Consider the following 15,226-nt stretch of genomic DNA (forward strand, 5'->3'; position numbering starts at 1 on the left):
CCGTGCTCAGGGACTAAGCACTGGAGAAAGAAAACATATGATAACTCACTGATTTTGATTCCTACCTTTGCTGTGGGGGGGGAGAGGGGGGGTCACCTCTTCTTCACACTCCTAAATACAGAAGATGTATTAATCCCATAGATTGGCCAGTGTTAACTGATGTACTTCTCTGTAGTTTAGTTTTGTGTTTTTTGCTGGCAGTAGGTTGTTATTCTCTGGAACAAGATATAAGATTCTTTCTTTCTTTCTTTCTTTCTTTCTTTCTTTCTTTCTTTCTTTCTTTCTTTCTTTCTTTCTTTCTTTCTTTCTTTCTTTTTCTTTTCTTTCATATACATAACATAACAAGAATGTGAAGTCAATTTGCTAGTTTTATTCAAAAGGATAATTTCCATCCTCAGTTGTTACGAATGAAAAGAAACAAACAAGCACAACAAAGAGCAGAGTACAGCTGAAAGAATTAGTCAATTTACTGATTAGTCGATGGCGAAAATTAATCAGCAACACTTTTGATGATCAGTTTAAGTCATTTTTAATGCAAACATACCACAAATACACTGGTTTTAGCTTCTTAAATGTATGTATTTGCTGTTTTTGTTGATTTATGAAAATAGAATTATAACAAAATGTATATCTTTAGGTTTTGAACTGTAGGTTGGACAGAACGAGCAGTTTGAATATTTCAACGTGGGCTTCAGGAGCTAGTAATGGGCATTTTTCACTATTTTATGACATTTTAAAGACCAAACAATAAATCAAGGGAATAATTGACAGATTAATCGATTATTTTAGTTGCAGCCGTACAGCAGACAATAGACCATCAAAGCACATACATTAGAATGTAATATAAATGATTAGAAACCCAATAAAACTGTTATAGAACATACACACATAAAGCGCTCATGACAATCATGACTTCACAACAACAGATGAGACATAAAACATTACAAATATATAATATAACGCATAAAGCACAAAGGGCTGCAAAAACTTGCAGGGCTTCAAGTAAAATATCAAGAAGTCCTGACACACACAATAAAAAGAATGAAGCACAAAAGACAACCAATTTTAGCCATCACAGGCATGCAGACATCAAATAGACTAGATAGATATTGATGTTCTTAGCTAGATAAAAATATTATCAGTTCATTTTTCCCCACGTCTTTCCAAACATTACATTACATTACAATACACTACTTATATGTCAAACCTCATAAAAACAGCAGACATCTTTCATAGCACCTATACAGTATATTACATTATATACAGTATACATCTGCATGCCTTTAGGTAACGTGTTTTTACATAAAAAATTTCCAAATGTGAAAAAAAAACGGCACAGAATAGCAAAAGAAAAAAGAAGGAAAAAAGCTTTTGTTACAAGCCAATAATTTTAAAGATATTTTTTTCTCCCTCATCTCTCAATCTTTCTCCATGTAACTGGCTAACTTATTGTAATTTTTCTCTAGCTGTGGATACAATAGTGTTTCAAACCCTCTGGAAGTACAAGTTCCCCTGCTGAGACTGAACCCTGCCAGTGCTGTCGCTCCTCTCTGCCTTCCTACTGTCTCATAGAAAAGATACTAAAGCTTTCCTTCAGCACTTTCATCTTCTGTGGCACCATCAACATTTCCAGTGCATTTTTGTGTTTTCATAACATCTTTGTTGCATTATGACCACCGTTAGATCTAATGTAACATATTAGTTCTCCCACCCAACCATTTCCCTTCATTTTGATTCACTCTCTATCCAGCCTTTGATTGACTTTCAGCCTAAGTAAAGTGGATTTTAATGAGAGAATACATTAACTCCCTCTGGTCATGCTAACATAAATCAGCCTTTTCTTGCGGGATCAACTGCTGAGCTCATAACACCACGCTGAGAGAGTGTGAATAACCAAATGAGAGATTGTGGCTGTGGCAAACCACTGGCAGCTCAGATGCATTGTTGTGTATCTCTCCCGGAGATTAAAACAAGTTAAGGAAGGCAACAGAACAGAGCACTTATCAGCACCCAGGTCAGCTTGCTGAAAATATCCCTTTGTCAGGATCAATTAAACACATATCTCTGGTCAATTTCTATTGATTATTTCCTTCCATTTGGAAATGGGGTGACTCGCATCTTTTCTTGCTGATGACCACTGAGAGCAGTTAGATTCAGTTAGCGTAGCCTGTAGCAACTCCTCACCTTGATTAACAAAGCATGCAATGCAACTCTAACATCACATCTGTCTACTTCTTTTTGTTGGTAATTGCACTCAGCTAAATAGGTTATGCTGAAATATCAATAAATTGCCATCAAATTAATGCCAATACCAAAGCTGTGGATGGTGCTAATTAAAACACAAAAGGGATGAAAATGAAGTCATGGCATTGCCCTGAATAATTGATAACGCAATTTATGATTTTTATGAAAGAGTGCCGTCTGTCTGCGATTTTGATGAGGCCTTAATTAGATGCATTAATGTGTCTCTCCGTGCCTGTAGTCAAACTCAAAACTCAAACACCATGATGGTTGTTGGGGTTTTTTAACGCCCTTAATTACTCATTTTCAAATAACATTACCTCTGAATATCCACTTAAAACTGCACGGGTCCCAAAGAGGTGTTAGTGGCTAATTTTCATTAAAGGAGGCATTGTTAACTCAGGACCAATCAGAGTCTGCTTTTGTTTAGGGTGGGATCAGGGACTTGAGCAAGCAACATTAAGCAGCATGATGCTTTTAGGTTGTGCTGCTACCCTGTGGAAGAATCCAGAACTATTGTGTACTTGTTTCCATTTTCACTAAAGTTCTACCCATGTTTGAAATTAATAAAAAGCAGGACAGTCAAGTGAGGTCTGGTCACCTGGCGTTAAAGTGTGAAACACGCATGAATGTGTAATGTTTATTGACTCAAGCAGATCAGAGTGATCCTGTGTTGATTTTGTACCTCCTCATCTATTAGCCCGGCTCGACCTTTGAGATAAATGAAGAGCGAGGGAAGCAGATAGATGAGGGGATTAGAAGTGGGCCGCAACAGGGAAGCAGACCCAGGAAAGAAATGGACGGACTGCCAGCGGATAGATGAGGTGGGGGAGCATAATGACCGCTGTTTGTTATGATGTACTGAATCAGGTTCTCTTTGACAAAACAGTCCTTAGCACCTCTGTATTTATAGTGTCACCGGTCAGTCCATCCACAAAGGCAGGCTGATGATATGTGAGCGTGTTAGTGCTGTAAGGTGTCTGGGGCTCTGCTCTGGAATGACCCGCTCATCTGTCAGGCCCACGAGCTGAAGTGGTGCAGGGTTATAGGATCACAGGCTGGATTGTTGTGAACTTCAATCTCTGGAGTGTTAGCCAAGCAAAAAAAAGCCGATATCAGCTTTATTTTTGCTCTCTAGATCAAAGTTATTCAAACAAAACTCACTGAGAATAGACTCAAAATGAAAACTTTCAGAGAGAGCGCATCACGTAGTTGGAGTTTTTCATGTTGCTGATTTTTATGAATGAGGAAGAGGTTCCTGTTTGTCTAATGTTGGGGGATGCTCTTTGTTTAAACCAGAGGACCCAAATGTGGGATGACATGTTTGGTTTTTCCCAGCAGTTAAACAGGTCCTTTCTTAGTGGGATGGACTCCAGGCATTCCCCTTGTCATCAGCGGTCTGAATGGGGTGTCACACTGACATTAGAGTAAATCGTCTTTAAATTGTTCCTGTGTTTCAGACTAAAAAGGCGGTTCCTGCTCTCCCTTTGTTTTTTTCCCCTGCAAGGCTAATGCTTGTTGACTAATGAATTTGGAGGAAGCTGAGCTTTGTTTTTGACACGTGGAAAGCCAGGTACCCCTGTTGAAACACAGGGCGGAAGATGAGCCTTGAGGCCGACATGGGGTCAGCTTTACAAGTTCCCTTCTAATGGCTAAAGGGTAGAAAATAGGTCAAATAGGCATATTTCTTGTTAGAACTTCAAAACATGAAAGCACTGGTTAAAATCGCTTCTCTATAGGCATCCTGGTGGTGGAGTGGTTAGGTCGAATGCTATATAACTACCGTACAATGTTTCCAGTTAGATTTTAACTGTCCCATAAAGGTGAAAACACCAAACAAAGTTATTTTAACTACACCCTCAAATTCTGCTAAAGCCCTATCTTCCAGCATATTTAAAAAAATGCAACAAAGGCGTAAGGGAGTAACAACTGTAGGAAGCGTGGCCTCGAGGCTAACATGGGCAGACTGACCACCGCTCAGTGTTGCATGGATGGCGACATAGAGCTAGTTGTCAGAGCTAACCAGCCATGAGCAGCTACTGTCAGACTATTTGTGTCTCTGCTGGAAAAACAGGTAGTCTGTTGAAGCTTTGACCAACACTAGAACTAATTAATGCACCTTTTGAGAGAGTCACTGTTAGGCTGTTTTATTCTTCTGCGTCAACTCCACGCTGTCGCTCCTATGGCGTTGTGACCCTTTCGGAGTTCTGCGTCGGGGTTGAGCGCGAAACTCTGCCATTTCTGCCATGACGAGCGAAGGAGAGAGAGCCAGTTTATGTTATGTTAGCAAGCAAACTTTAGCACAACTGCCCACAAAGTACTGCTTGCTGACGAAGTGCTAATTTAAAAATGTTACTGACATATGGAAACTTTACAAACGGATAACCCCGCCAAAATATGTCTGAGTTTATTTGCAAAGCTGATGTCAGTGAACTAGCACGTTGCTACTCGCGACAGTTGGCTGCTTGAAAGACCGACCATCAACACACAGGACAAGTTGACCAATCACAGTCCTTGCGGTCTGCGTCGCCTCAACGCGTCGAGCTATGGGCTGAGGGCTCGGAGAGGGGTTTGCGTCGACGCAGAGGGGTCTGCGCGTGTACGCCGTCGATTCGACGCAGAAACATAAAACATTTAGCGTCTCTACTACTAAGAGTTCCTCTTTAAAACAACTTCTCTCCAGCTCAAATGGCACAGGGCTAAATACTATGTGAACTGCATCGCGCAGTACTTGCCGAACAACTGCACTAATTAACTAAAGCCTCTTAAGTCACGCTATCGTCCTATCATGTTTAAAATTTGACTTTGCAAATTGAAGAGAGTTGTTTGGATTTCCACAGGAAGGTTGCTCCCATTAAAAGTGCAATGTGAGCAGATGAATGGACTGCAGTGCTCAGCAGCACTGTACATGTATCGATCCCAGCTTTCTAAAGCCTAGCAGGGATGTATTTGATCCACAGGGTTGGAGACTTTATATCCATGGTGTGTGTTTGTGTGTGCGTATAATGAGGAACATTTTAAGTGCAGCTTATTAGGAGTTTGTGCTGAAATAATCAGTTGATGAATTGATTAGTTGATTAACAAATTAATTGTTTTTAACTCATTTATCAAGAAAAATGCCAAACTTTCTCTGGTTATAGCTTCACAAATGTGATGATTTGCTGCTTATCTCTCTTTGATATCATTATAAATTGAATATCTTTGGATTTTGGACTAATGGCTGGACAAAACAAGACATCTGAAAAAGCCACCTTTGGCTTCTTTTGTCTATAAAAGTTTCCTCACCTTTTTATAAATTTTACAAATGAACTGCCTCTGTTCACAGACTTTGGTGACATCCCCTCTGTGGCAGCCCAGGACCTCAGCAACATCTTGAAGCAAGGCTTCTTGGAGAAGAAACGAAGAGGTATAGCAGCCCTGGGTCAAGTAGTTTTATAAAGTAATGCTGACCATTTGTTTTAGTTACTTGGAGGGCTAGATGGGTGGTGTTGACATACGGACAATTTTAACGACTATAGGAAAAAACCTGAGCAAAACATATATTTGAAGAAATGTTGTTGGTGTGAGTATTTTCCATTTGATCATTGGGCACTTCTTTCTCCAGATCACAGCTTCTTTGGCTCAGAGTGGCAAAAGAGATGGTGTGTTCTGAACAATTCAATATTCTACTACTTTGGGAGTGAAAAAGGTTTGTTTGAAATGCCAACGGACAGAAACATTATAGGCTCATAAATTGAATCAGATAACATCCTACCACATGTACTCCTCCCTACAGATAAGCAGCAGAAGGGTTCCTTTTATATCATCGACTACAGTGTGCAGCTGGTGTCCAACCTTAGAAAAGACTCAAAAAAAAACGCCTCTTTCGAGCTCTTTTGTCCTGGCCGGCGGGCTTTTCAGGTCAGTATTACCACAACAAGCCTTTACAGAGTACTAACTAAAACTATGTGTCAGAGAGTTTGAGTAATATTATTATTAAGGAATACTGAAAGACATTATTATTTTGTGAAGATTGGAAGTAACGTACGTAAAAATTGGCCCTTTTCCTTTAGCAGAAATATCTAAAATCTAAATTACATCCCACCGATACATCAGCCGATTTGAGCTTAAACTGTAACAGATATTTTCATATCTGTGTATATGTCGTCCAATAAGTAACAAGAAATTGCAGTACATAAATTCTAAAGATTTTTTTTTTATGTAATTTTGTAAACTCCATTACATAGTTGGTCCACTAGAGAGCACTGAGAAGTTTAGTTTTCTACTTTAAAGTACATTTCTTGGTCAAAATACTCGATTAGTCTCTAGTGTGATTATTCATACAAAAGTGCCAAAAATTCACAGATTCAGACCTTTCAAATATAAATACTTGCTGGTTTTGTACATCCTCTATGATAGTAAACAAATTATTTTTGGAATTTGGACGTTTGATTGAACAAAACAAAACATTTGAGGACGTCAAATAATTGAGAAAATAATAAAAGAAAATTTAAATAATAGATGGAACTCTTCATGTGATTATGTTTTAATAAATTAATCTTGGTTATCTGACTCTCAAATATTTGCATTGGCTTAGAAAATTCAGTATCGGACGGGCTTTTATTTCAGTCCATTTGGAAAACATTTTATCCACACATCCATCTGGCATATTAGCAGTCATACTGCCTGAGTATAACACTGTTCTCCCAGTCACTAAGAATTTATTTCTTAATTGAATATTTTCGATCTGATAATTTCATAGCTATTTTAAAAGGGAACATTTCTATTTGCTCTTTCTTCCTTACTAGGCAGCTCGGAAGAGAGCTGGTGTATTAAAGTAAAGATTAAATATCAGGACTTTTATTTCCATATAAATGCACCCTTGGATGTGATGATAATTGTGGGATTATTGCCCCTGTTTCCCATTAGTTCACTGCTAGCAGTCCTCAAGAGGCCAGAGAATGGGTGGACCAAATAAATTTTGTACTTAAAGGTAAGCCAGCATCTCTTTGTGATTTCTGCCATTACATATTTTATGTGCAGTTTTCCGGAAGGGTGTTCTCTGCTTTGTTACTTCTGCTTAAATGTTTCTTTTTTCTCTGTCCTTATTTGAATCTAGATTTTAAGGATAGAGGATTTCATATTTTCAGATTGTCAAGCCCTCATAGACAAATTAATATTGGGTTATATAAATAAAATTGACTTGATTTGACTTTTTAAAAGCCACATAGATCAATTGGAAAATACAGTTAAAGCAGTATAAACCTTCTTTTTTTCCCTCAGTTTTCCACTAAAGTTTGCTTTTGTTTTCGAGGGGCAGAAAGGTCAGAAATGAAAGAGAGCCCTTTATCATCTCTGACTCAGATGAAAACCACCCGATCCATCACTAACTGCACAGCCGAGTCCTGAATCTCCTCATTCGACATGTCAGCCACCATGTCATGTGCACCATCATGTAGCTCTAGTTCCCCCCTTGCAACCTCTCCTCCCCTAACCCTCCTACCGAATTCCAACTTACAGGAAATTGATTGGTAGATGTTCTGGTTATCCTCCAGTGACATTGATTTCTGCTTGGCCGCTGGTGTACGGCAGAGGACCTGATACCCTGTGTTGCAGTGGCCAGTCGCCTGCAATGAGTCGGCTCCTCCATCTGAGCGAGCGCTCCTGCCTATTCTACTCTAAAATGGGCTCAGGCCGGGGCACTGATTTGCGGGAAGTAACAGACACTCTGCAGTTTGTCTTACTTCCTTCCAGACGAGTTTTACTACAAAATGCAGTCAGATTCATAACATGTAGATGATTATTATTAACCCTCTTCACCTCCTGAATTAACCTGAGAGCAAGGCTGACATGTACTTTCCTTTTTTGTGGACGCTCTTCCAAAAACTTTATGGTAATATTATTTTTGGCATTTTGCCTTTATTTGATACTGATAGTAGAGATACAGATAGGAAATGCAAGAGAGAGAGAGAGAGAGAGAGAGACATAAAACAAAAGATGTGATTATATTGTATGCGTCTTAATCACTAGGACAACGGACAACCCAAAATTCAGATTTGAAAGATAAACAGAAGGAAAAATGTGAAAGCATTTAAATTATTTATCAAGCAAAAATGCCAAACATTTGCGTGCTCTGACTTCTTAAATGTTACGATTTGTTATAGTAATGGCCGTTTTTCATTGTTTCAGGCACCGCAATTATTTTTTTAATCAAAGAAATTATAAACACATTAATGAATAATGAAAATAATCTTTCATTGCAGGCAGAATTCAAGCCTCCAGTGCTTGTCACTGCTGCACTGCTACTACATGGCACGTGTCCTAGCCTATTGTGCAGTCAGGACCCTTTAAACATTTCTCTTACTTTGCCCTTTAATGCATGTGTGTCTTTTGTGCCACGCTGTACTCGATCTTGACGCTTACGCCGCCCATCACGTTGTCTCTCTCCGTCCCTCATAGATCTCCGCTCCACCTCCATCCCTTGCGATGATGACGAGGATGAGGAGGAGGAAGAGGAGACCTATGATGACATTGAGGGGTTGACCGGCCCTCCCCTGCCTCGGCCCAGTGCTGCCCAGGCCTTTCAGAGCGGCAAACTGGGAGGAATGCACGAAACGAGGGAGGTCGACGAGGAGGACGAGGATATCTATGAGGTGCTGCCAGGTATGCAGATAGTCATAAGCACACACACACACACACACACACACACACACACACACACACACAGGAAGGCTGCACACGCAAACTCTCATGATACTCAGTCAGACAAATAGACACAGTCGCGCTGCCTCACGCACACTCGAGCCCTGAGGGATTTTTGCAGCAAGAAATATCTGTGATGATCTCCCCTGGCTGTGAAATTTGTGTTACCAGGTACCTCCCTACCACCACGGCACCCAGACTGATCGCTCATTTTAAATCAAGCAACACTAATAAGCGTGTCAGGACTGAGGTGGCTGCTGCAGAGGCGCACGGGGCAGGAAGGGAGGACTCTCCTCACACTGACTAGAAATCGGCTTCCTCTGGTCTCCCTCCTTATTTCACTGAGAGCCATCTGTTGAGAAACAGTTATGTTGTTGAAATCAGCGAGAGCCGAGTAGTTCCGAATGCTCTGTCATAGAACGTCCAATTAGCTAATGTTGCCAGGCAACAAATGGCCTACAATTCAATCCACTAAGCAGAGTTTTGGCTAAAATTGCCTAGCAACAGCAATTTAGTTGAAAGGAAGTAAAAACTGCATCTCTCAGGGCTTAAAATAGTTCTGGAGCTCTTAATGTCACATGTTTAATAGAAATTAGAGAGTTTGATTGAGAATGTTGCGAGGCAGTGTGTGTGAGTTCCCACTGAGGGGCGAGACAGTCCCATGTGTCAGGGTGGCTACAAGACCCTGAGAAGGACAAAAGGGGTGATCTGATCTTCTCAGGGCCATCGTCCATCACTCTTTCTATTAAATAAGATACATCAAGATTCTGTTTCACTCAGTGAGTACATTACCTTTGCCAAAATCACTGGTGAGAGGGAAATCTGTCTTCAGACTGTCACGCCGGCGTTCAAAGCCATCTGGGAAGAGGTACAGACTCTGACCACAGATGGCATATCGAATGACGGGCTCTTTCGTTCACTTTCTCACCCATTCACTTATCAATCATTCTGCACCTCTGTTTGCTCACTTACAGCTTCTACACAGTGATTAGATACTGTTAAATTATTAGATTTATAGTTAATTCCATGGAGCAGGTTTGCAAAATACAAGCTTGTATTTGTTTTTGAGGAATCTTCCTTTCTTAACAAATAGAAATATTCCTGGATAGAACATTAGTCTTTGCAATGACTATATTTTGTTAATTTGTTTGACTTTACTTCATTCACTGCTCATGTGAATGTTTAAGATTACTTTGATTACTAGTTATTAACTTGAAATATCAAGAATTTGCAAAATTGTACCCTGGTCAGATACATCTTGCATGTGCAGCAGCCAAACTAGCCAAGAAATGTCGAGTAGGAGTGAGGCATCATTTTCCCTGTGATGAGCTCCCTCAGTTTTGTCAGAGCAAAACTCCGAAAATGGCTCAGTTGCAGGCAGAATGCAGTGCGATGGTGGTATTGGCTCTGGTGCTGATGACTGATTTTATTGACTGGAAAATTAAATCACTTTGATATAGAAACCGTCGGCCCATAGCGGTGGCCTCTCGACTGAGGGATGCTCTTCTGAACAGCAGTTGAAGAGTTTTGAACAAATGTTTGGACCCTTTGGGAACAGAATTAAAATCACGTTTTTTTCTCTCTCTTTTTTAGTGTCGTAACAATGCACGGCATTTTCATATTTCATTAAGTATAAGCCATAAGCCATTTATAATAATATCTTTTGCATATTTAAGAAGATTTTCTTTTATTCATGAAATGAGCAACAACCTGCAAGTGTGTGTTTGAGAAAGAAAAGCAGGAGAAAAGATCACCCTAACATATACAGTAAGAAGTGTTCTGCATCTACACTGTACATATAATCACAAATATGCATGTGGATATACTGTGTGTGTGTGTGTGTGTGTGTGTGTGTGTCGTCCTTCCTGGTCTTCCTGGAAGCAGAGGCGCAGGTTGTGCTAGAAGGTGGATAGTGTTGCTGGGTTGTGGCGTGGCTGTCAGCCTGCTACTGTTAAGGATGGATGTGGGAGACAGAGGGCAGGCATATCACTGTGTCACCTCTCAGACCACCGGGTGCCACGCCCCGCAGTCAATGACATGTCCGCCTCCGCTTGCCTTAAAGACAGCCTCTTTTTCTTTAACTTTTCCTGCCTGGGTCGCTGATAAATGTGAACAAATTGATCCTCAGTGAGGAGTTCAGTCTGGTTAAAGAAAAAGAGACGTATCCTGTCTTGTGGCTGTAACATATTTTATTTATTTTTTGTTTGATTTGTTTTATCGTGATGCTTTTTTTAACGGCACATTTGCCCTAAATGTGTGAGACAAAAACAAATAGTTTTCCTTGAGCAGCAGGTAATGTTTGTTATCATCAATCTGCTGGTTTTTCCCTGTTAGATAATACAGTTAAAATGTTTGGCTCCTGATATCTAGTTAAAAAATGCTTCCTGCTCATAAACGATAAATGTTTTGTCACAAATATCATTTTGCTGTGTTTTGTTTGTTTAGAAGAGGATTTTCCAGATCTGACAGATGAGAGCAGTGAGAAGAACAAACCAGGTCAGAACCTCATTACAGGCTTCTACTAATAATGAGAAAATGTCCATCTTAATAGTTCACAGTGGGGAAAAGAACATTTTCTTGCTCTTCTATTTAAATTTGTGCTCTGCATTTCCTCTCAGCTTCGTCATCAGATTATGCTAACTACTACCAGGGTTTATGGGATTGCCAGGCCGACGAGTCGGACGAGCTGGCCTTCCAGAGAGGAGATCTCATCTACATCGTTAGCAAGGTCAGCATCACCATGAGAAAAACAGTAATCCAAGAGATTATTTAAACTTCTCTCAGAATGCTGTGCTTCCTGGACACACTTTCTCCCATTCACTTGAAATGGGAGATTACTGTTCTTCCGTTCATCTCTAATGGAAACCATTTCTGATTACACCCTTAACTCGTAGACATAATTACAGGAGCAATTACAGTAGTTTAAAATGAGTAAAATGTGATGCAGATGTGTAGAATATGTAATTATTTAAGGGTTAAACAACATCAATACCAGTAATCACTTTGCCCTCGTTTACTTTCTGAACATGCTGATATCCCAAACGTCTAAATTCCTCTGTTAGTGAACGCCTGTGTCTCGATGCAGCAGTGAAGCACCCACAGTGGCATTGTCTATTCCCAGGCCACTAGGGTGAAGTGCTATTTGGGCCGCTGCGTAATGGTGCTGTTGTTCATTATGGAGCCTCTATCACAGGGGTTAATTGAGTAGGCAGCCATGCGAAGCCCTTCCTTTCTGTTTGACATAAACTGCAGGTGAAGCCATCCTGCATCTCAGCTCTTTTTCTCTCAATCTATTTCCTCGTGTTTTATGGCCATCTTGTAGTTACATGCAGAGTATCTACCAGTGAAAAGCCACCCTACTGGAAATCAATGGCTTGTAATTTGGGCGCTCTTAACTCTGCTGCGTACAGGGACTTGTTCCCAGACAGTTTCTATTGGTCGGTTTGAAATTGAATCATCATGTTCTGTGTTTAGGCTAAATTATCTGAAGGAGGAAGGAGGAATTTACAGTAGATTCAGCCTTTTTGTTGTTTATTATGCTCTAGAGATTGAGAAATTATGTATTCAACCTCATATTTCTGGCATCTTTAATCAACAGCTGCAGCCACTGAATTTTAATTACTTGTGATGTTTTCTAGTTTTAGTGCTGAAACAGTGATGAACTCACTTTAATAGTAACAGAAGTCAAGGATTTAGGGGCAGATAGTTAAAAGGAACGGTAACAGTTTGTGTTAAAGGAAATGAAGCCTTTTGTTTGTAAGAGCAGATATGGCACAGGTGAAATATGCTCTTCACAGAAGATGGATTTTTAATTGAGGTTCTCTTGGCAGTGCCAGATTAATGAGATGCCAGCCACTCTGTCTGTGCGTGCTGGTTGATAGGGGGAAATGTCAAAACAGCTATGTCAATTTTTCACGTAAGGATGACAAAGGCAGTGTACTTGGGGAAACAAAGGGGACCTGGCTCTGTGCTGCAGATCCGCCTCAAACAGCCTCAGCTCTAACTGGCGTATTACTTTTCACTGTATGGATCAGATTACTGCTTCACGAAAGACCTTAAAGCAAACTAGGTCTAAGTTGGAAGCAAGTCTTGGTTGTAGTATCTCATAATCTTAATGACACAGATTACTCTTGTTTTGTCGAGCTGTATGCTGAAGTCATAACATAGTGACAGACTACGCAAGAGTACTCTAACTATCCTCTAATGGATTTAAAGCGAGGGTCTGGTTGTAAATTATTTAGAGGTGATCTCCGCACAGCTTCCGACTGTTTGGTTTCGTTGGATGACACGACTCCACCCGTGTCCCATTTTGCATCCTAAAAGCATCACATTCCCCCATGAATAGCATTATTTGCATTATAGCCTGTAATCGGCTATTTGTTTTAATGAGCCCTTGGGGAGGGCTTCCCTGCGTCTTCTGCGTGTACACGCAGGCCCCTGCCACTGTTCAGTTTTACGGGGGATTCCTGAGAACCCTGACCTCGATGAGTGAAATACGGGCCCTTGGCTAGAACTCAAGTCTGTCGCTTAACTGGGGACCCAGACACATGAAATGGCCGTAATAAAACCAGGGCCCATAAATTCTCTTAGAGGGTGGGAGGCCTGGTTGTCTGTGCTGTTATGTCAACACTGACCATAATTACAAGGTAATAAGGACACGCTCTAAGTGCTAAATCAATGGTGCTAACAAACTGTTATTTTTAAAGCTGGGATGTGATTGACTGCTGAAGTGCAGAATGGGATAGCCACAGGCGTGGTGTCATATGGCTGTGAACTGAGGAGAACATGCCGATTGTATAAAAGGCCCTCATCCATCATTATTGATCTCTCACTTACTGTAAAGTGGGGGCATTTTTACTGTATTTGTGTTTTTTTCCCTTGTGTGATGCTGTGTGTGCGCATATCTGTGTGTCACTGACAAAGTAAATAAATTAGGAACCTCACAACTCATATGAATCCCATTAGTTGAACGGTATTAATCTCATAGTGTGGCTCTGCTGCCGGTTTCAGCGATGCCTAACTTGCTTTCCGCAGAGCTCGATGGCGATGCTCAGCGCACTGATACATGAGTTAGAAACACACCGTTAAATCCATCTTGTGAGTTTTGCTCTGGCATTTCATTTCTGAGAGCTTGCATTTTTCTAATAGGCATTATCGCTTTACGCTGTCATTTTAGTGTGTGATGACAAATACTGGCGAGCTCAGTTTTCTGTAATATCACACTGAGATGTTTAACTCGATTTAAATTGTTGAGAAGTTTCGCACACATTTCCACTGCATCATAACATGCAACTAGATATTTGTCATAGGATTTACAATGTGAATGTTGGATGAATTTATCACAGTGGCTTAAAGCTGTTGTTTGAGTTCACCCTGACACATGTAATGCCTGTGTACTTTGTCGGCCATGTCCCACACGGAACCATAAGGTTGTCCTGCATTCTTGCCCTCTAATTTATGTGTCCAGAATCAAAAGACATGGTCTCCACAGGTCAGCTGTCACATTCCTGTAATCCCACAGGCACTCATGGAGAACGGCGGGATGGAGTAGGAAGAGATTTATGGCACAAACCCATCCAGGGTCCTTAAAACTCTGGCAAGCACTGCTGCCACCTCTTCCTCTTTCTCTTCAACCCACTGCTCACCTCTCCCCCTCCAACCAAAACGCAGAGAGAGGGAGAAGGGCCAGCCAATCCGATGCGTCTCCCAAAGCAGAGCGTCACATCACATTTGGCCAAAGTGTTTGGCTGCAGCTGCTTGTTAGAGACAATGAGAACATAGACACCACTGACACCTTGTGGCAGTCTTTTAGCAAAGTCTTGTAACAGGACGGTTTTATTAAATGACAACTTATACAAACACCAGAAGCTGATTTACAGCCTTATAGATTTACTTGCTGTGATTTATAGTCCCTTATAAATAGAAGTTATGCTATTAAAAATTGAAATAAGAGATTCTTAAACTCATTTTGTGCTTAAATGGCCACTTGTAATTTTGTCCAGGCTACCTGTTTTTCTTTATGGTCATAACAGGCTTTTTCTCTGTTTAACAAGCCGGTTTGGGCTGCTGCCAACAGATCACACCAACTGAATACAGCTGAAGAAAAGGAAAAGTGGGCAAACAATCAGATGGGAAAAGTCAAGCAAGAGAGACAAAGAGGGTGGATCCCTTTATTCTTTTGTGTGAACCCTGTCCCCCCTCTCCTTTCTCCTTTTCTCTGTCACACACCCATTTAAAGACCCCTGGCTGCTATTGTGGCCATAGACACCAAGACGCTATAGACAGGCAAGACATCCTATTTACC

The 15,226-nt window shown here is 40.7% G+C and overlaps 1 protein-coding gene across 1 annotated transcript in view; it reads left to right on the top strand.

Annotated features, from left to right (window-relative positions):
* skap1 (src kinase associated phosphoprotein 1) overlaps positions 1-15,226 on the top strand; it is a 31,723-nt gene that overhangs the window by 10,940 nt on the left and 5,557 nt on the right. The window contains exons 5-11 of the mRNA XM_039788132.1: positions 5,567-5,647; positions 5,846-5,929; positions 6,017-6,141; positions 7,150-7,213; positions 8,680-8,883; positions 11,368-11,418; positions 11,541-11,650. Coding sequence (XP_039644066.1) covers positions 5,567-5,647; positions 5,846-5,929; positions 6,017-6,141; positions 7,150-7,213; positions 8,680-8,883; positions 11,368-11,418; positions 11,541-11,650 — 719 coding nt within the window. The remainder of the gene's footprint in view (positions 1-5,566; positions 5,648-5,845; positions 5,930-6,016; positions 6,142-7,149; positions 7,214-8,679; positions 8,884-11,367; positions 11,419-11,540; positions 11,651-15,226) is intronic.

This window comes from Perca fluviatilis, chromosome 21, assembly GCF_010015445.1.
Source record: "Perca fluviatilis chromosome 21, GENO_Pfluv_1.0, whole genome shotgun sequence".
NCBI classification, from domain to species: Eukaryota; Metazoa; Chordata; class Actinopteri; order Perciformes; family Percidae; genus Perca; species Perca fluviatilis.